Below are 21,392 nucleotides of genomic sequence, written 5' to 3'. Positions count from 1 at the left end.
ACCTCAGGGCCGCCAGCGGCGGAAGCAATGATTTATCAACGCCTCTTGAGATAAGGAGGTGCTCTGTGGGGAGGCGTGTGTGAAAGTCCAAGGTGAGATCCCCGTGTACGTGGTGGAGAGGTCGGCGGTCAGCTCCCAGCCGGCCCAAGCCGAGTTCGCGCACTGGCGGCCCGGGGTCAGAGCCCCGGAGCCCGCGCGGGCTGAGCCAGGCGCGCAGAGTCGCGGCTCGCCGCCAGCCACGTGGCCGGGCTTGGCCGCGGCCCGCCGGCCGGGGGCGGGGCCTGAGGGGGCGGGGCGGGGCGCGCGGCGGCCGCAGGGCCGAGTGCGCCTGCGCGCGGTCTGGACACGCCCTCCGGGCGGTGTTAAAGGCGGCTCCCCGCCCCGCTCGCGGTCCAGCCCTCGCAGTGCGCAGGCGCGGCTTCTCTCCTTGTCAGTCGGCTCCGCGTGCGGGTTGGTGGCTCTGTGGTAGCGGCGGCGGCCCGTCTCCGGCATCATGAGCAGCTTCAGCAGCGAGGAGCGCGCCGCGCCCTTCACGCTCGAGTACCGCGTCTTTCTCAGTGAGTGTCGGCGGCCCCCGGCCCCGCCCCGCGCGGCTGCCCATTCATTCCCGGGCCTCGGCCCCTTGTCCCCGCGGCGGCCCGGGCTCCTCGGCGTGCCCCCGGGGCCTGGCCGGCCCGCACTTCGCACCCTCCCCGCGGGCGGCGGCGGCCATCCGTCTCCGCTCGCGGGAAGCACCCGTTTCCCACGCTCCGCAGGACGCGCACCTGGGCCGGGCTGGTTTGCAGGTGTCGGCCCGGGCGGGGTCCGACGGGCACGGAAACCACCGCGTCATCCTAGAAAGCTGCCTGGCGGTGAACTAATCCCCGCAGGAGGATTGCTGCGCGGAGGCCCGGGGGCCGGCGACTTTCTAGAGACCTTAATTCCGCCGCTCGGCTCCCAGTTTGTCCGCGCCCAGCCCCCTCGGCCCACGGGCGGGGAAGCTGACGCCCGGCTCCCGCCGGACCCCTGCTCGGGGGTCCTGGCCGCGCGTCCGCCCGCCGCGTGTGTCCCCAGCGCCGGGGCTGGGAAGGCGCCTTGTGAAACACAAAGCCGTGCCCCTCGGGTCACTCAGGTGACGTCAGTCTGGGACACGGGAGCGAGCAGGTGCCAGGGGTTCGGTTTCGCGCAGGATCCGCGTGGAGGGCGCCTGCCCCGAGTCCTGCGCCCAGAAGCCAGGAGGCCGCAGGCCCGAGGCGCTGCGTCCCTGGGCGCGCCGCCGCTCTCCCTGCAGGTGGAGGGAAGCACCTGGGGCTTGTCTTTATCCTCACCCCCACCCCCAGCTTCTGGACTGTGGGCGGCGAGGGGAGGCGTTTGAAGATGTATCGCCAGAGGCGCTTCGCTTTAACCTCTTCGCGGGCGGGAAGTGGGCAGGTGCAGCGCGCTCTGGAGTTTGGTGTGTGAAGCCCTGGGGAGGAGAGGAGGGGTGCGAGTGGGATCCCCGCACGCACGGACAGAGTCCCTAGCGAGAAGCTGCCTGTGTGGGAGGAAGAGGAAAGCGAACCCTCCAGCTGAAGAGTAAACGTGTAAACGCCCCAGTGGAGTCCAGGAAGGGTGGGGCTCCCTGCTGTACTCAATTTCAGAATTAGACAGTGAGGGCAATGCAGGAAATTTTTTTTTAAACAGAATTGTTTAAAAACATTTTTGTTTAATTGAAAGATAGAGAATGGGAGAGAGAGCATTTGGGTTCACTCCCCATATGCCGACAACATCTGCAACCCGGCCAGCCTAAAGCCAGGAGCCTGGAACTCCGTCCAGGTTTCTCACAAATGTGGCAGGGACCTAAGCATTTGAGCCATCATCTGCTGCCTTCCAGGATGTGCAGTAGCAGGAAGCTGAATCAGAAGCGGAGCCAGGACCTCAATATGGGACCACTTAGCCACAGCACCCACCCCAGGAACTTTTGGCCAATAGATCACTGACCCTTTTCTGGAAATAGCGTTAGCGCTAGAATTTCTCCATAAGAAGGGCTTAGAGAAGTGACTGTGGTGTGAAGATAAGGGGGCATCCAGGTCATTGTCTTCAAGCTGCATATGCAAAGCAAACACTCAATTTAGTTAGATTATGTATTTGCAGTAAGTAGTTCTTGGCCAGTAGGGAAAACCAATTTGGCTGTGGCTAAAGTAACTTTTTTTTTTAATCTGTTGACACTCTGGAACTGGAAATATCAATAATTAGAACCAAAGATATAATTATAATTACTTAGTTTTAAGTGTCTTTAAATTGAAAGATTTCTAAGCATGCTTCCTTAATAGAAGTGAAAACTGTGATGTTAATATGTCAGTCTCTTTCAAAACTGATAAGGGTTGGGTGAGTCACAAAGTTGACTCTGAGGGGCCCTTAGGGGATTGGTATGGTCACTGCTCAGTTTTTCCTGTTCCACTTCAGTTTTTTAAGCTTGAAGGGATATGATATGGGTGGACCCTTTAGGTTTCCTAAGAAATAGTGAGGAAGTTTTAAATCACTTTCTGGATATGCTGTATGGATCTCTTGAGTATACAAATGACCTGTGGAGGAACTGCTGCAACTTGATTGCCCTTAAGAAAAACCATAATCCAGATGTGTTGCTGGAACACCACTTACAAAGCAACATGAATTGTAAATTAGCAAGCTGGCCCCTCCCATTCTCCCCAAGTATGTCACAAAAGCTCTGTAGACTGTTAGCTGATGTAAGGTGAGTCCAAACAACTCAATTGCTTTCTGTGGACTACGCAGTGCCAGTCCCAGAGGGTGCAAAGGTGTGTGGGGCGGTTCCTCCCGGCATTATGGAAGCTGACACCTGGCAAGTGCTACAGAGCACCTTCAATCAGGAAAGGTGAAGTGTGGGACCAGTTCTTCTGGTGTGTACATTCTGCATTTAGAGATACGTTTAATCACAACAATATATTTTTCTAATTTATTTTGCAGAAAATGAAAAAGGACAATATATATCTCCATTTCATGATATTCCTATTTATGCTGACAAGGTAAGACATCTCTCGCATACAGTCGTTCTTCTCAGATTAGCTAATCTGAGAACTAGTTCTACATAGGAATTTTCTTTTTCTTTATTTGAAAGGCAGAGTCAGAGAGAGACAGAGAGGGAGAGCGTCCATCTGCTGGTTCACTGCCATTTTTGGCTGTAATGGCCGGAGCTGGGCCAATCTGAAGCCAGGAGCCAGAAGCACGCGGGTGCAGGGGCCCACGCACTTGGGCCATCCTCCACTGCTTTCTCAGGCCATAGCAGGGAGCTGGATCAGAAGTGAAGTAGCTGCCATATGGAATGCTGGTGTTGCAGGAGGTGGCTTTACCCACTACCCCACAGCACTGGCCCCAGGAATTTTTTTACATATATCTTAGCAAAGGCTTAAAATGCCCCTTTGTGCTGTGAGTTAAAGGTTCACAGACTCAATGAGAAGTCAGTCTTAAAACCAGACTGTTTGGTAAAAGAAGCTACTGTAAGTTGGGGAAGGAGTAGAGGAATAGAAAAAGCCAATTTAAGCTATCTTGGTTAGTAAAAAATCATATTAGTCGCTTCTGTATGTGTATTTGGAACTAAAAATCTTAGTACTTCATTAGTGGTTTAAAAATAACCCAGGTGGCCAGCACAGAATTTTGGGATATTTTGAACTTTTTTTAAAAATAAGCTAGATTATTCAGTGAGTGCAGGAAAATTCAGCAGTTTCAATGGGGTTGTAGAGTGGAGATTTGCAGATGGCTTTGATAAGGAATTAATGAGATAATAAATCCACTGAAGCTTCTAAAGTACACAGACTTTTTTTTTTTTTAAGTTTTATTTATTGAATTGAAAGTCAGAGTTACACAGAGAGAGCAGGAGAGGCAGAGAGAGAGAGAGAGAGGTCTTCCATCTGCTGGTTCACTCCCCAGTTGGCTGCAACGACTGGAGCTGTGCCGATCCGAAGCCGGGAGCCAGGAGCTTCTTCTTCCTGGTCTCCCACGCAGGTGCAGGAGCCCAAGGATTTGGGCCATCTTCTACTGCTTTCCCAGACCATAGCAGAGAGCTGGATTGGAAGAGGAGCAGCCGGGATTAGAACCGGCGCCCATATGAAATGCAGGCACTGCAGGTGGCAGCTTTGCCTGCTACACCACAGCACTGGCCCCCACACAGACTTTTTTTTTATATATAAAGGTTTATTTATTTATTTGAAAGGCGTGGTTACACAGAGAGAGAGCAAGAGAGGGAGAGAGCGAACGCGAGCTTCCATCTGCTGATTCACTCCCAGGTTGGCAGCAATGGGCAGGACTGGGCCAGGCTGAAGCTGGGGCCAGGAGTTTCATTGGGGTCTTCCACATGGGTGCAGGAACTCATGCACTTGGGTCATCTTCCACTGCTTTTCCCAGGCACATTAGCAAGGAGCTGGATCGGAAGTGGAGCAGTCGGGACTCGAACTGGTGCCCATATGGGATGCTGCACTGCAGCCAGTGGCTTAACCCCGTGTACCACAGCACCCACCCAAGTACACAGACTTCTGAAAAGAAAGCCTGTTCACACAGTGAGCTGAAAAGATCTAACTCTAGCAGACTGATAGGCTTACCACAAGTTGGAAAGAATTTTCCTTTAGGGAAAAAAGTCCACAATTCTGTATACCAAAGTATTTATAAGCCTTGGGTTATGGGGTTACCGGGACTCTTTAGTTTCATTTTGCCTTTCTAATATTTTTGCAAAAAGCATGCTATTTGTATAACTTGTGTGTATATATATATATATATATACACACATTTTTTTTTTTTTTTTTTGACAGGCTGAGTGGCCAGTGAGAGAGAGAGACAGAAAGGTCTTCCTTTACCGTTGGTTCACCCTCCAATGGCCACTGTGGCTGGCACGCTGCGGCCGGCGCATCTCGCTGATCTGAAGCCGGGAGCCAGATGCTTCTCCTGGTCTCCCATGGGGTGCAGGGCCCAAGCACTTGGGCCATCCTCCACTGCACTCCTGGGCCACAGCAGAGAGCTGGCCTGGAAGAGGGGCAACTGGGACAGAATCCGGCGCCCCTACCGGGACTAGAACCTGGTGTGCCGGTGCCGCTAGGCAGAGGATTAGCCTATTGAGCTGCGGCGCCGGCCAAGAGTTGTATATTTTTAAATGGAGCTTTTTAAAGCCTCCTTTCTGGTAGAAGTTTGTGCTGTGTTTAGGAACTTGATACTGGGACAGGCACCTGATTTGTTTTATACCTTTCACTTTTTGTTTTCTTCCCTGAGGAAATTTTGAAGTTTTTGTTTTGTTTCGAGAGGCAGAGAGACAGAGAGACAGAGTTCCCACCCACTGATTCACTCCCCAAGTGTTTCTAACAGCCTGGGCTGGGCCCAGACAAAGCAGGGAGCCAGAACTCAATCCAGGTCTGTCATGTGGGCGGCAGGGCCCCTGCTGCCTCCCAGGGCCTGCACTGCAGGAAGTTGGAACTGGGAGCCAGGAGCTAAGCTCAGGAACTCCAATATGAGACACCAGTGTCTTAACTGCTGGGCCGAATGCTTGTCCCAAGCATGAACCTCGGTGTTGTAAAAGCTGCACAGGTTGTTGGCCTTCTTGGCTGGATGTTGGCATTGGTGTGAGCATCTCATTGCAGCGCACTGTGGATGACAGCAAGGTGGAACCTTGTCTTTGTGTGTACTGAGACCTGGTTTTGGGGGCTTGGGCTTAACTATCAGACAAATTCATTGTGCTTTTTAAATTTTGTTTTTAAAAAGATTTATTTATTTGAAAGAGTCACAGACAGGGGGAGAGAGAGAGATCTTCCGTCTACTGGTCACTGGGAGAGAGATTGGGTCTTCCGTCTGTTAGTTCACTCCCCAGATGGCTGTAATGGAGTTGGCCCAGGCCAAAGCCAGCAGCTTCATCTGGGTCTCTCGGCTGGGTAGCAGGGGCCCAAAGACTTGAGCCATCCTCCACTGATTTTCCCAGGCCATTAGCAGGGAGCTGGATCAGAAGTGGAGCAGCCAGGACATGAACTGGTTGTCATATGGGATACTAGTGCTGCAAGTTGTAGCTTTATCTGCTATGCACAGTGGTAGCCCTCCCCCCTCCCTCCCCCCCCTTTTTTTTTGACAGGCAGAGTGGACAGTGGGAGAGAGAGAGACAGAGAGAAAGGTTTTCCTTTACCGTTGGTTCACCCTCCAATGGCTGCTGCGGCTGGCGTACTGCAGCCAGCACACTACGCCGATCCGAAGCCAGGAGCCAGGTGCTTCTCCTGGTCTCCCATATGGGTGCAGGGCCCAAGGACCTGGGCCATCCTCCACTGCACTCCCGGGCCACAGCAGAGAGCTGGCCTGGAAGAGGAGCAACCGGGACTAGAACCTGGGGTGCCGGCGCCACAGGCGGAGGATTAGCCTAATATGGCGCTGGCCTTTTTTTTTTTTTTTTTTTTTTTTAAGATTTATTTTATTTATTTGAAAGAGTGACAGAGATCTTCCATCTGCTGGTTCATTCCCCCAAATGGCCGCAATGGCCAGGGCTGAGCCACGCTAAAGCCAGGAGCCCGGAACTCCATCCGGGACTCTGGCATGGATGGCAGGGGCCCAAGCACTTGGACATCTTCTACTTATTTGCTTTCCTGGGCCATTCAGTGGGAGGTGGATCGAAAGTGGAGCAGCCAGGACTCATACCCACGCTCGTAACGGGATGCCAACGCTGCAGGCCGTGGCTTAACCTGCTGTGCCACGACACCAGCCCCTTCATTACATTTCTAACAGGAAGTGTGGTACAAGCGGGGAGCACATCCAATTTACACATCGCTTCAGAGTTGGCTGAGCTGAGCCGCAGTGGGGGTGGGTAGTGGAGCAAACAGCCTGAGGCCAATTACGTACCTGGAGGGCCCTCTAATTGGCCTGCGTTTCCCTGTGGGAGTCCCAGTTATATTTATTCAGAGACCTTATACTGATTTCCTGGGCGTTGACACCAACTGCAGGATCCTCTCCTCCTCTTTAATTGGCCTCATTTGGTCAGCTTGAGTTAATTGTGTGCGTGTGATAGAATGGCTGTGTGTCGCCCTGTCAGGTACTCCATGGTAGCATCTCAGACCAACCGCGTGATGGAGAGGCTGAAGCTGTGACCCCCAGGTGTCGGTGGTGCCCTGGGTACAAGTGTGCTGAGAAAGGAGGTGGTTTCATTGGTGTTCAGAAGGGGTTGGAGAACATTCTAGCCAAGGACCATAGCATGATAGACCCTGTGACGCCTGTTCCTGCCGCCGGGTCAGGTGACTCCAAGACTATACTTTGGTGCCATTGCTTGGAGCCCTGTGTCTGTGGTGTGCTTTATGCAGGACTGAGTTCCACCAGTGGTCCAGACTGTAACGAACCTCAGAGCTTCCAACTCCTGCCCGAGAGGCCGGAAAGGGTTCTTTTTGTTTCTAAGGAAGTTACGTGTTTAAATAGGAATGTGGTTGGCACACACAGATTGTTTTATATTGTAGCCTGAAAAAAGATCTGATTAATTTGGCTTAATCTGGAAGAGAACAATTTTCTTCTTTAAACTCCAGTGTGATTAAGCTTACGGAAATGCATTTTGTGTGCAGGGCCGCAGACTCTATCCCTCCTGTGGTCCGTCACCGGACAGTGATAATGAGAAATTGTCATCCACTGAGCGTGTGCAAGGGGAGATGTCCCAGGGCTCACGTTCTCCCTGTCAGGACCTCCCTGAGTGGACAGCATCCACTCTGGTGTTGGGGAATCCATGCAGCCAGGCCTGGAAATTCCTGTAGCTCACGTGCCTGTTTGGGTTATTTCCAAATCCATTGGATTGGAGTGGGCAAAGATGAGGACTCACTGGGCTTTTTTTTTTTTTTTTCCCCCTTAATTCCTTTGCTTTGGATCTGTCTCGGGTTCGGAAATAAAGCGTGCCGTGTTCACTGTCCCCGGGTCTCCTGGCTAACAACCCAGCACAGAAGCGTTTACAGCATGAAGCACTAGGGAGAGGGATGCTGGGTCTAAACCTCCAGCGCTCAGACATCACAACCTGATATTTTAATTCTAGGAGTCGGCTATTTTTTCCACATATCTTCAGCTTTCTTGTTAGGTACTCGTTCTGCCCCAGTAGGCTGCTTCTTGTTTTTCAGGTGACTGTTAGGGGTGTCCAGGAGCACATGTAAACAGGGAACTGTGTCATTGCTCCCTTTCTGAAAGCAAGTCAGGTTCCTAGTCGAATAGGTTGATGCTCCAGAAACTGAACAGAACCTTTCCTGAAGTTTGGTTTAAATGTGCATTTTTGGGAGAAAGTTTCCGTGGTCAAAATTCTGTCTTTGTAGTTGTAGAAGTTTGACAACTGGAAAAACAGATCTTTCTGGTAGGTTTTACAGAGAAAAAAAAAAAAGGATTGTGGTTAGAGTATCTGTTTTCAAAATTTTAAAAAAAGATTTCATTATTTATTTGAAAGGCAGAGTTAGAGAGAGAGAGAGAGGTCTTCCATCTGCAGTTCACTCCCCAAATGGCCACAATGGCCAGAGCTGGGCTTATCCAAAGCCAGGAGCTTTTTCTGGGTCTCCCACCCGGGTGCAGGGGCCCAAGGATCTAGGCCATCCTCCACTGCCTTCCCAGGCACATTAGTAGGGAGCTGATCAGAAGTGGAGCAGCCGAGACTCTAACCCGCGCCCATATGGGATGCTGGCGCTGCGGGTGGTGGCTTAACCCACTATGCCACAGCACCAGCCCCATGTTTTCAAAATTTAATCATCCTGATGCTTACTCATGGTTGTGACAGGGCAGGGAGTTACTACTTTATACAGGTGTGTGTGAAGTGTGTATTACCATTATAGGAATGTTTGAACTGCTGAGCTGGAAGTTGTGTGTTGTGTAGTGTGTGTATGTATGTGTGTTAACTTTGTCACTTGAATTGTTAAACCATCTCCCGCAGACACTTACATATTTAAAAAAAAAGATTTATTTGAGAGGCAGACGGAGAGTTTCCGTTTGCTGGTTCACTCCCTGTTTGCCTGCATTGGCCAGGCTGCAGGCTAAAGCCTGAAACCAGGATCTCAATGCAGGTTTCTCACATGGGTAGCAAGAACCCGGTTACTTGAGCCATCACCTCTGTCTGCCAGAGTCTGTATTAGCAGGAAGCCGGTCAGGTGCTGCAGTTAGATATTGAACCCAAGTACTCCAACGTGGGTGTGTGTATCTTGTGTATTAGCTGTTAGGCTAGCTGCCTGCCCTCCCCTGGACTCTTAGCACAATTTGTTGGATACTTGTTTTTTTGATTGGTATACATCACATTTTTCTTTGTCCAGCTATAATCTAACTGCATAAGGGGCACAACACTGAGATTTGGTGATCATATTTCCTTATGTTAGCTTCTCAAATATACCTTAATCACATGTCAACAGAATAATTTGGCAATCCATGTACTTTTCACAACTTAGAATTTATCCTTTTGTAATCCTATAACCAACTTTAAAGCCACAGCTAACAAGTGAGGGTTATGAACTGTTGTTACCTGGTGAGCGCTGGACAGGGTGACACGGGACCCCAGCTTCCCTTCCCATGGGGCTGCAGCGCTTCCCTGTGGCTGGTGGGGGTTTGATATTCCACTCCAGAAGCCCACGAGCAGGAAGAAGCTGTCGCGGCCCTGGTTAGCACCAGCTTCTTGCTTTCTGTCTAATCTCTAGGGGAAGAGGAGAAAAAATCCCTGCCACCACTGTTTTCCCCCAGCTGTTACCGCAAAACAATAAAGTGGTAGGACCGGAAGGTGATTTTTGTTGTTCCTTGTAAGTCTGGTAGTTGCATGACTTAGAAACCCAAGATGAGCCTGCTTGCAAGTCTGGTTTCAGCCACTGTGCTGGGGCGGTGCAGTGTACCATAGTCCCCTGGTGGTTCACCCGCAGCGCTGGAAGTCGGGTCTAAGTCACAGCATGTGTCTCTTAATAAAGACAGGGGGTGGAATTAATTGAGTGTGTGCCTTGTGCACGGGCTTACCCACGTCAGTAATAACCGCCTACCCCCTTGCCGAGCCTGCTTGTTAGTGACCGGGCCTGCGGGGGCCCTGGTGCGTCAGCCTGGGGAGGCTCCAGCCATCCTCACCACAGTGCTGTAGTGGTCCTGCTGTCAGTGGCATGGTAGCCTGGCCGAGATGCAGGAAGTAGTTCTGTGCCTGAACTGATCTTACGCATTTCAGGCTTGTGATGTTTCCGGTTTCCTTGGAATAGAGCCATCTCTACCCTTAGTGTTCTTGAGCTCTTGATGACATGGTTGCAGATCTGGGACGTGGGCTCTGCCCTTCTGTCTCTGGCTTGGGGAGGTCGGAGCTACAGCGCTGCTCGCCTTTTATTCTCCCTGCAGGTTTATTAGTCCCCCCCCTCCCCCCCCCGCCCCAGGAGGCCAGCCTCTTGCTTTCCCTGGAACTGTAAACAGGGAGCTCAGACCTTCGTGGACAGAGCAGAGACTGGGGATCCCAAGCATGGGAGAAAGGGAGTAGAGAGTTCTGGGAAGTCCTAACAATAGGATGGTAAATCCGGGATTGAGCTAAGTAACGGTTGAAACCAGCTGGGATTAAGGGTGGAAGGCATGGGTCTGCCTGGGTGGTATGGCATTTCTTAAAATCTTAGCATTTTTACGTGCATAAAAACTGGGAATGTAACAATACAGGGTGTTTTAGCACTGAAGTTTTTATAGCAGTAGAGTAATTAGTAGACCGTTTGATGTCTTGCCCTGAAAATCCTAAATTACACCCTGTGCAACTCAGTGGCAACTCTGAGCTGTAGCCATGAAGTCCAGGGGAAATCAGTTCTTCAGTAGTGGTTCCTGCCAACAGACCTTCCCTTTCTTATATAAAAGGCTGAAAACGCCTTCTTTTGTGGTAGTGACTGGTGGAGTGTTGACTAGAGGCTGCCCCAAGGGCACTGCTTTACTGTTTTTATTTATTTGAGTTACAGAAAGAGGGAAGAGGCTGGAGGGTGGGGGAATCTTCCATACACTGGTTCACTTCCCAGATGGCTACAAGAGCCAGTGTTGGAGCAGGCCAAAGCCAGGAGCTTCATCTGGGTATCTCAGGTGGGCAGCAGGGGCCAAAGCACTTGGGCCATCCTCTGCTGCTTTTCCCAGGTGCATTAGCACAGAGCTGGGTTGGCAGTAGAGCAGCTGGGACACGATTAAACATTTATATGGAATACTGGCATCACAGGCAACGACTTTACCCACTACTCCACAATGCCGGCCCCTCTCCATGTGTTTGAAAGATGTACTGAATATTCATTTTTGCAAACTGCGCATTTATTTGGTGGACTCTTCACTCACCTAGGATTGTGGGCCCCAGCCTGGAGCCTGAAGCCTATAAATAAGCTGGAAGCACCAGGTTTGGAAATCCAACTTTTGGGGCTGGTGCTGTGGCATAGTGGGTAAAGCCACCGCCTGCAGTGCCGGCATCCTATATGGGCACCAGTTCAAGTCCTGGCTGCTCCACTTCAGATCCAGCTCTCTGCTGTAGCCTGGGAAAGCAGTAGAGGATGGCCCAGGTGCTTGGGACCCAGAAGAAGCTCCTGGCTCCTGGCTTCAGATGGGTGCAGCTCTGGCCATTGTGGCCAATTGGGGAGTGAGCCAGTGGATGAAAGACCTCTCTTTCTGCCTCTCCTTCTCTTTGTGTAACTCTGACTTTCAAATAAATAAATAAAATCTTTTTTAAAAACCCACTTTTAGAGAGTTAAAAGGACTTTTATTTTGTTCACTGCTAGTTTTCAGAGCCTAGAAAAGTGTCTGGCACATATGAAGTTACTTTAAAAAGTTTGTGAAAAATAAAATGTTTATTTTGATTCCAAAACTTTGAAAACCCTCCAGTTTTTCCATAGTAGGCATTTCCTACAACTTTAGTGTGCTGTTTGGTTTTGTTTTTAAAGATTTATTTATTTATTTGAGAGGTAGAGAGTGAGGGAGTGGTCTTCCATCCACTAGTTCACTCCCCAGACAGCCGCAATGGCCAGAGCTGCACCAATCCAAAGCTAGGAGCTTCCTCTGGTTCTCCCACGCAGGTGCAGGGGCCCAAGGACTTAGGCCAACTCCTACTGCTTTCCCAGGCCATAGCAGAGAGCTGGATGGGAAGTGGAGCATCCAGGACTCGAACTGGTGCCCATATAGGATGCCGGCACTGCAAGCAGCAGCTTTACCCACTATGTCATAGCATTAGCCCCTTGTTTTTGTTTTTTAAGATTTATTTGTGTTTGAAAGAGTGATAGGGAGTGAGAGAGATCTTCCATCTGCTGGTTCACTCCCCAAATGGCTACAACAGCTGGGGCTGGGCCAGGCCAAAGCCAGGAGCCTGGAGCTCCATCCTGGTCTCCCGTGTTGGTGGCGGGGACCTAAGTACTTGGACCATCTTCTGCTGCCTTCCTAGGTGCATTAGCAGAGGACTGGATTAGAAGCAGGGCAGCCGGGACTTGAACCAATGCTGATACGGCATTGCAGGCAGTGTCTTAACCCACGGCTCCATAGTGCTGGCCCCTCTGCAGAGTTTATCAAGTGCCCCTGCTGTAGTGATTCTTCATAAGTATTTGTTAAAAGTGATGCATTTATTTGAGGAACTCAGAGGCTCCAGTTGTAAAGTAATGACAGAGAGGGAAGTGCTGGTTGCTTGGACTTGGGAAGTGTGTGCTCTGGCATGTCACACCAGCCGGTGGAGGTGTGCCCTTATTGTTAATCAAACCAGTTCGTTAATGTTTAAAGAGGTGGAAATGCTAGCCAGCCTTCTTTAATCTGTACACATTACATATGGGTTGACATCACACTGTACCCCATAACTGTGTTCACTTAAAATAGCACCAATAAATCAATAAAATGGATGAAGCAACTGTGCTTTTTTGCAGGTCCTTCTTGGTATTTTTGGCCCACGTAGTTCCTGAAAAGCACCGGAGCTTCAGGCTTCTGTAGTTCTTGTCGCAGTAGGGTTCTCTTAAAGTTTTTGAAGACATCCTCTTGTCTTTCCTATCCAGGAGTGCTATAGGTTCATATCAGGTAGTGCTGTTTTGATAGTCTATGCATATTTATCATTTATGGCCATGAAAGCATTTGATATGGTTTCCAATTTTTAAAAAAGATTTTGTTTATTTGAAAATCAGAGAGAGAGAGAGAGAAAGAGAGCACTTTTCATCTGCTTGTTCACTTCCCAGCAACAGCCAGGGCTGGTCCACACTGAAGCAGGAGCTAGGAGCTTCATCCCGGTCCCCTACATGGGACCATCTTCTACTGCCTCTCCCCAGGCTGCTAGCAGGGAGCTGGATGGGAAGTGGAGCAGATGGAACATGAACCGGCACCCATCTGGGAGACTGGCATTGGAGGCGGCGGCCTTCCTCACTACATCACAACAGCACCCCAATTTCCAAATTTTAAAGTGGGGATTTCGGCTCTGTTTGGTACATTTTTCTGGAAGCAATGTATTCATTTGCTGGCATTTTCTTTAGAAAACATTTACAACTGCGCTTCTTGGTGTTTGAGGCTGTCTTTCACGTTGTAACAGCGCCACCTTGTGAAACTGTAGGATATTGCTGCAGACGACTTGTAAAGCCCAGGCTTTTTCTTACATCAGACGTACAGAGAATTTTTATGTCTGAGAAGTGGCACTATATCGTGGGTAAATGCAACTTAATCAGAGACTGGCTCTGAAGTTTCCTACCCACAAACAATCAGCATCCCGTTTTCTAAGCCGTCAAGTTACTGCCTTACAGGGGTGGGGCAGTTGGTTCAGTCCTGATTTAAGTAATATTTCCATTTTGGGTCTTTATGTTGTTGTTGTTGTTTTTGACAGGCAGAGTGGATAGTGAGAGGGGGAGACAGAGAGAAAGGTCTTCCTTTTTGCCGTTGGTTCACCCTCCAATGGCCGCTGCGGCTGGCGCATCTCGCTGATCCGAAGCCAGGAGCCAGATGCTTCTCCTGGTCTCCCATGGGGTGCAGGGCCCAAGGACTTGGGCCATCCTCCACTGCCTTCCCGGGCCACAGCAGAGAACTGGCCTGGAAGAGGGGCAACCGGGACAGAATCCGGTGCCCCAACCGGACTAGAACCCGGTGTGCTGGCGCCGCAAGGCGGAGGATTAGCCTGTTAAGCCATGGTGCTTTATGTTGTATTAAGTAGGCTTTAGGAGCATTGAGTAGAAGCTTATGGAATACTTCAGTATGCCACAGGTTATTTAACCCAGAACTTAAAGAAGTGACAGAAGTGTTACACATTTGTGTAGAAATCTGTGTAGCATTTCTGCTTTGTTAAAAGTAGCAGCAAGGTCATTTTTGGCTTGAAACCTTTGACCTGTTTCCTTGCAGTTCCCCAGTCCTTGTTTTTTTCTTATGTAAAATAGCAAAGAGGTAATTCTAAAAAGCTGTGTGACTAAGTGGTTTTCTTTTAAATCCGTTTTGGTAAGGGGTAATTGCAGACTTGGCTTCCTCCGTGCATGCATGGTGGACATGATCTGAAAAACTGCAGTGAGCTCTTACTACTTGGAAAAGTAATATTCTGGGACCAGAGCTGTGGGTAAAGTCGCTGCCTGCAGTGCTGGAATCCCATATGTGTGCCGGTTCGAGTCCTGGCTACTCCACTTCCAATCCCACTCTCTGCTATGGCCTGGGAAAGGTCCCCCCACATGGGGGACCCGGAAGAAGTTCCTGGCTTCAGATCGGCGCAGCACCGGCTGTTGCGGCCATTGGGGAGTAAACCAGCGGATGGAAGACCTCTCTCTCTCTCTGCCTCTGCCTCTGTGTAATTCTGCCTTTCAAATAAATAAATAAATCTTTATTTAAAAAAATGAAAAGGGAAAGTAATATTCTGCCTAGTTACGGCTCCTTTTAATGAGAAGGTCTGTGTCAGTCCATATGCCATTCTGGTGTGCAAAATGAGGTGACAGTGATTTTTCTCCCCCTGAATATTTCATCTACTTTTTTTTTTTTTTTAACATTTACTTATTTATTTGAAAGTCAGAGTTACACAGAGAGAAGGAGAGGCAGAGAGAGAGAGAGGTCTTCCATCCACTGGTTCACTCCCCGATTGGCCACAACAGCTAGAGCTGCGCCAATCCGAAGCCAGGACCCAGGAGCTTCTTCTGGGTCTCCCACACGGGTGCAGGGGCCTAAGGACTTGGGCCATCTTCTACTGTTTTCCCAGGCCATAGCAGAGAGCTGGATGAGAAGTAGAGCAGCCGGGACTTGAACCAGTGCCCATATGGGATGCTGGCACTTCAGGCAGAGCCACAGTGCCGGCCCCCCTATTTTTTTTTTTTTTTTTTAAGATTTATTTATTATTTGAAAGAGTTACACAGAGAGGAGAGGCAGAGAGTATTTCATCTACTTTAATGTAGTCTGGTTAAGGCTGTATGCTAATTATAGAGCTGTCATTGGTTAAAATGTTTTTGGGACATGTTCTTTTGTTTTAATTATCAAACTTCTAGTCTTTTTTTAGGGAGACTTGGTTTTTAAAAGACGGCTACATTGGGAGAATAAAGCGGGTAATTGAGTTGATTTCCATTTGATGCTAGAAGCACAGCGTGCCCAGAGTAGTTAGGCTGATTGGGGATTTGTCTTTTGTACGAAGTGCTTCGGAATAGGAACTTGAGAAACATTCTGAGTGACTGCAGTGCCACCGAGGAGATGCCACAGATTCTCGGAGAGGGTTGTTTTGAAGCCAGCCGCCTTCAGAGATGGAAGTTCTGTTTGTGTAAAAATCGTTTCCCTGCTTTCTGGAAACATTCTTTCCACCCTCCTCCTTTTTTTTGTGTGTGTGTGTGTGTGCTAACAAATGTAAAGTGCACAGAAGAAAGAATGACACGACTGGGGCGGGTGTTGGTGCTCTGTACTGCATGGAAGGGCCTGTGTTCGACTGTGGTTTCCGACCCCAGCTTCCTGCCGATGTACACTCTGGGAGGCGGTGGTGATGGCTCAAGTGGTCGGGTCCCTGCCACCCGTGGGGGAGACCTGGATTTAGCTCCCAGCTTCTTCAGTGACCCAGCCCTGGACAATGCTGGCATTTGGGGAGTGAGCCAGTGGGCGGGAGCTCTGCTTGTCTGCTTCTCAAATTAAGTAAATGGGAAAAAATTGCACAGTGTCAATCATACACTTCCCCCATTGGGTCAGCAGCACTGAATTTTTTTTGCATTTGATTTCTGTCTTCACTCATCATTCCATGTTGCGTTTTTGATGCATTTTGCGGACAGTCCGTTGCCTTCAGGGATGTGCCCCTGTGAACAGTTTCCCCCTGAAATCGGGCCAAATGAGCCACCGTGGCTCTCACCTCTGCTTTGTTTTCAGGACGTGTTCCACATGGTGGTTGAAGTACCACGCTGGTCTAACGCCAAAATGGAGGTAATGTTCACCTTGCACTGGTAATGGGGTGGGACGGCAACACCTGTCAGGCCCCTGTATGTTTCCAGCGGCTCTCTGAGTTCTAGCTGAAGGCCGCCAGGCCCCTTTGTAGACGGAGCCAAGGCCCAGGACTGCCTGGCTCTCCTCTCAGTCCTTTCTTTCCGTCCCGAAGCCACCTTAGACGCGAACAGTCTCATGGGAATTTCCATTGCATTTGGTGGTTTCTTTCCGACTCCCTCTAACGTAGCTGCCTTTTTATCATGGGTAATTTATTACGTGTTTCATGTCGTTGGTGATCACACCGGCATGTTGTCAACGCTCGAGTGCTTGAGTAGCACTAGGCGCTTTAAAGCGGAGCTGAGTGTGTCCCTCTATCTCGGATGTTGGGATTCATGCCAGCTGGTTTCAGTTTTTGCTCTGTAGGATCAGTGGCTGTGCCTCCCCCCTTCTCAGTGTCCCTCAAGTAGGCCTTCCCTCACTGGCTGATTACGGAGGTGCATTTAGGTCAGATTGTGATGGTGGGGCCAAAATATATCATTAAGGGAGAATCGGGGGCCATGTGTAGCCCGTGTCACTTCCTCCAGTCCTCGGGTGTGACCAGTGTTTCACACCCAAACCCTCAATGATGTCAAATTTCACTTCAGATCGCCACAAAGGACCCTTTAAATCCGATTAAACAAGATGTGAAGAAAGGGAAACTGCGCTACGTGGCCAACTTGTTCCCCTACAAGGGCTACATCTGGAACTACGGCGCCATCCCTCAGGTACGGCTCCCTGCGGCTGTGTTGCTTGCTAAAGGTTAACTTAGAGAGATTTAAACACAACACGAGGCGCAATGAACTGTCTGAATGCTTGAGTAACTTCTTTTCAAGATACACTGAAAGGTAAGTGCTAGGATGTTTAAATTCAGGAAGTGTACCCTTGTCTCTGTGCACCGCTCACGTGGAAGCCGTGTACACGCCTTCCCTGAGTCTGCAGAGGCTCCCTCTCTCTCTCCAAGCCCGCCTGGGTGCTGTGAGGGACGGAGCATTCAGTCCCTGGCACACACGTTCTCAGAGCGGTTGGCTCGTCTTAGAGTCCTGCACCTGTTCTTGAGGCCACCTGAATCTCGGTGATTCAGGAGGGATGGGGCCTGTGTGCTTAACCCGCCAGCCCTGGAGGGGCTCTGTGTGCATCGCTTCCTATTAGTCCCCAGCGCGGGGACAGTGGGAAGCTGAGCCTAATCCACTGTGAGTGAACAGTCACCGGGACCACGTCTCTGACAAGCAAATGACATGTTCAGTCCTGGTTTGGCTGGGCCAACGCCATGACACTAGGGAGTCAGTGCTGTGACACTTGCTGCCCGTTTAACTTCGTTTTTTTTCCGTTGATTTTTTTTTTTTGTTGTTAGCCGTTAAGTCCACTAAATGGAATCTGCTGTGAAACCATCTGTGAGTTACTAGGGCGCAGGCCAGGCTCACCTGGCTCATTAGGTAATCCCAGAGCCGTTTTTCTGCCTTCGTGGTAGCTCTTCCCTTGCACTGCGGCTGGTTAATGTCTGAGGGCTCCTCCCTCGGGGGAACCTGCTGGAATGCTTTCTCCTCCACGGCTGGGGTTTTGCTGTTGCCTGTGGTCCCCTTCCCTCCCTTCACTTTTGTCTTTCTGCCTTTATTCCCGCCCTGCAGGCAAACAATTCCAAGGAATCTGTTCTCCTTGGCAGAGAAAAGGCCCCACGGTGGCTCTGTTTTAAAGTAGCTTCCTGGCAAGCACGGGTTTCGGTTCTTTTCTGAGATGCTCTTCAAGGACTCTGGCTTGCAGTTTAGTCACCGGGAGCTTCAGAAGCTCTCCGGGAAGCTAGCTCTTCAGCCTTGGCTCCTGGCTGTTTTCATGTAGCTGCCTACCTGTCTTGGGGATGTGTCATAAAGAAATCTGGCTAACGGAAGATAGGAAATGCCTAGAAGAAAAAAAAATGTAGTTTTCTTTTCATATTTTTTAAAGTGAATATTTGACTCTGTAGATATTTGTGATTGATGATGTCTCAGTTATTAAGTAGGGGGCTTTTTTTTTTTTTTTTTTTTTTTTAATTTATTTGAGAGGCAGAGTTACAGAGAGAGGTGTTGGTTTGCTCCCCAAATAGCCACAATGGCCAGAGCTGGGCCAATTCAAAGCCAGGACCCAGGAGCTTCTTCTGGGTCTCCCATGTGAGTGCAGGGGCCCAAGCACTTGGGCCATCTTCTGCTGCTTTCGCAGGCCACAGCAGAGAGCTGGTTCGGAAGAGGAGCAGCCGGGACACAAACCAACGCCCACCTGGGATGCCGGCGCTGCAGGCCAAGGTCTAGCCTACTATGCTACAGTGCCGACCCGCTCATTTGTTTTAAGTAAGATCACTGTGTGTTTTAGAACTCAAATTTAGCTTGGCGTTATCTGCATAATTGGAGCTTCAACATTTAATAGAAATTATTGTGTGTAGTTAAGATTCTGAAATGTGAATAAAGAACTTTTAAAAAAGAGAGAAAAAAATAGCTGAAAATCCATACTTTTCCAGAAAGATTGGTGGACTGTTATCTGTTCCTGTCAACATGATCCACTGTGGCAGCAGTGTGGATGTGTAGGAATAAGATACTGTAAGCTTTTTACTTTTTTTTTTCTCTTAGACTTGGGAAGACCCAGGACACAATGACAAACACACCGGCTGTTGTGGCGACAATGACCCAATTGATGTGTGTGAAATTGGAAGCAAGGTGATGCAATCTGATGTTCTTTTTCCTTAGTGTTGAGATGATATTGATATATCAAAGTTCGTATTTCAAAAAATATTGTGAATATACGCACACTACTGAAATGATGTCTCTTTGGGTCACACGTTGAAAGCTCCCATTTCATCCTAATCGTTTATGTAGTAGAACTCGTATATTTAAACCTGGTCTAGAACGTGTGTGTAGACACAGAAACAGTGGGTGTGTTCCTCATTTCTTCAGCAGGCAGACATCAACAGGTAGTGTTTCAGGAGGGAAATTTCATCTCGGTACAAGGCAGACCTTGCCTAATGATTGGAATGGTCAGTGAACTGACCCAGCCAAATAACCTCCGAAGTTGGGGACTCAGGGAAGGGATTCTCCAGCAGTTAGGGCCGCTCTGCCATTCTGATTGTGGGGGTGAGGGCTTGGCACAGCAGGTAAGATGGCTTGGGATACTCAGACCCCATATCAGGGTGCCTGGGTTTGAGTCTCAGCTCTGCTCCCAGTTCCAGCTTCTGCTAATGCACTTGCACCCTGGGAGGAGCAGGTGATGTCTCAGGTTGTTGGGCCCTTGTCACCTGTGTGGGAGACCTAAATTACATTCCCGCGCCTAGCTTCCACCTGGTACAGCCCTGACCTTTGTGGGAAGGGAACCAGCAGGTTGGAGAGCCCTGTCTGTCTTCCCCTCTCTTCTACCCCCAGAAAGATTCTGAGTCTATTTGCTTACAATCTCTAAGGCTCAAAGAAAGGGCAAACAACAAAAAACAAAGTTGTCACTCTGGGGTAGGTGTTTGGTGCGGCAGTTAAGACACGGCTGGGGAAACCTGCCCCTCAGATCGTCCCAGCTCTGATTCTTCCTTCCTGCTTGTGCACGCCCTGGGAGGCAGCAGATGATGGCTCGAGTACTCGGGTCCCTGCCACTCATACAGGAGAGCAGTATTGAGTTCTGGCCTGCCCCAATTCTGGCTGTTGCCTGCGTTTGCTGAGTGAACTAGCTGTTGGAAGATCTCTCTCTGTGTGTCTGTGTTTGTCTTTCTGTGTCTCTGTCTGCCTTCTAAATAAAATGAAAAATTCTTAAGGATTCATTTATTTTATTTGAAAATCAGAATTGCAGAGAGAGGGGGGGAGTCAGAGAGAAAGAGATCTTTCATCCGTTGGTTCACTCCCCAAATGGCCACAATGGCCAGGGGCTTCACCCAGATCTCCCACATGCGTGACATTGGACTGAATACCTGGGCCATCTTTTGCTGCTTTTCCCAGGCCATTAGCAGAGAGCTGGATCAGAAGTGGAGCAGCCAGGACTCAAACCAGCACCCATATGGGATGCTGGCTCTGCAGATTGTGGCTTAACTCGCTGCGCCACAATGCTGGCCCTGAAAATAAATTTTTAAAAATAATCCTATTTGTTTGAAAGGAAGAGTTAGAGAAGGAGAGACACAGAGGAAATAAATTTTTAAGACATTGTTGGGGGCTGGCCGAGGAGGGCCAGGAGTTGATGCGTTGGGTCGGGGCTGTTCCTTGGCTGTGAGAGATGGCCAGGTGTTACCTTCAGGAAGGCACACTGGGCTTGCTGAATTAACAAATGGAAGGAAAGGGACCCGTTTAAGAAAAATAGCAGGTTTTAATGCAGATTCTGGCTAATCCCATCCATTCTGATTCCAAAACTGGACAAGGGCTTGGTGGTTGAGCTTTCTTGCTGAGAAGTGAAGATTCAGGTACAGAAACAGCATAGTCAGAAAACAGATATAATTCCAGAACTTTAGAAGGGAGTACAGATCTAAAAAGAAAGGACAAACATACTATTCCTTTCGTCCGGAAAGAAATGTAGTTCCAGGCAACATCATAGTATAATTATGGCTGAGGCACCTCCGTTCCAGTCTGGTCAGCTCAGCAGCCACCACGCCCTTCAGTGGGTCACGCTGATGGGACAGCCAGTTTGCATCACAAGGCAGAACAGTTTCTGTGAACCCTACTGGTGTTCCAAGGAACCCGCTGAAAACCAGTCCTGCGCTCCGTGCAGCCTGCCCCACCCTGACAGATCAGCTCTTCCAGTGTTTCAGCAGCTGGGTCCTGCTAATGGGATTCTGCCACAAGAAAGAATTTCTAAGGAAGCAGACCTTCTAAAGTGTTTTCAAACATACATGTCTCTGTGTCAACCTCATGGGAAGGAAACACATCCTGACAGTCAGACATACCAGAGCCCCACTTGATCACAACAAGCTTTCTTGGCAACTAATGAAGACAAAAATGCCAGAGAGCAAATTGGAGGGTACACCAGTAAGGGAAAGGATTTAAACATACATATACACGATACAGAAATACTCAAGGATGTACCGAAGGCCAAAAATGTGACCCAGACTGCCAAAAAATTAGAACTGTAAAGCATGTGTT

The 21,392-nt window shown here is 49.5% G+C and overlaps 1 protein-coding gene across 2 annotated transcripts in view; it reads left to right on the top strand.

The window, feature by feature from the left end:
- The window catches only part of PPA1 (inorganic pyrophosphatase 1), a 33,664-nt gene continuing 12,272 nt past the window's right edge, over window positions 1–21,392 (top strand). Inside the window, exons 1-5 of one of the 2 annotated variants that reach the window (XM_062215322.1) lie at window positions 1–92; window positions 2,944–3,002; window positions 16,231–16,284; window positions 16,929–17,048; window positions 18,918–19,004. In XM_062215322.1, the coding sequence (XP_062071306.1) occupies window positions 16,243–16,284; window positions 16,929–17,048; window positions 18,918–19,004 (249 nt within the window). In that variant the 5' untranslated portion in view covers window positions 1–92; window positions 2,944–3,002; window positions 16,231–16,242. Of the gene's footprint in view, window positions 93–409; window positions 558–2,943; window positions 3,003–16,230; window positions 16,285–16,928; window positions 17,049–18,917; window positions 19,005–21,392 lie in introns of those variants that run through there. The other variant, XM_062215321.1, reaches the window with a different exon arrangement.

This window comes from Lepus europaeus, chromosome 17 (assembly GCF_033115175.1).
Source record: "Lepus europaeus isolate LE1 chromosome 17, mLepTim1.pri, whole genome shotgun sequence".
Taxonomy (NCBI): domain Eukaryota; kingdom Metazoa; phylum Chordata; class Mammalia; order Lagomorpha; family Leporidae; genus Lepus; species Lepus europaeus.
Note: the sequence above shows the minus strand (reverse complement) of the source record. Positions and strands in the feature narration are given on the sequence as shown.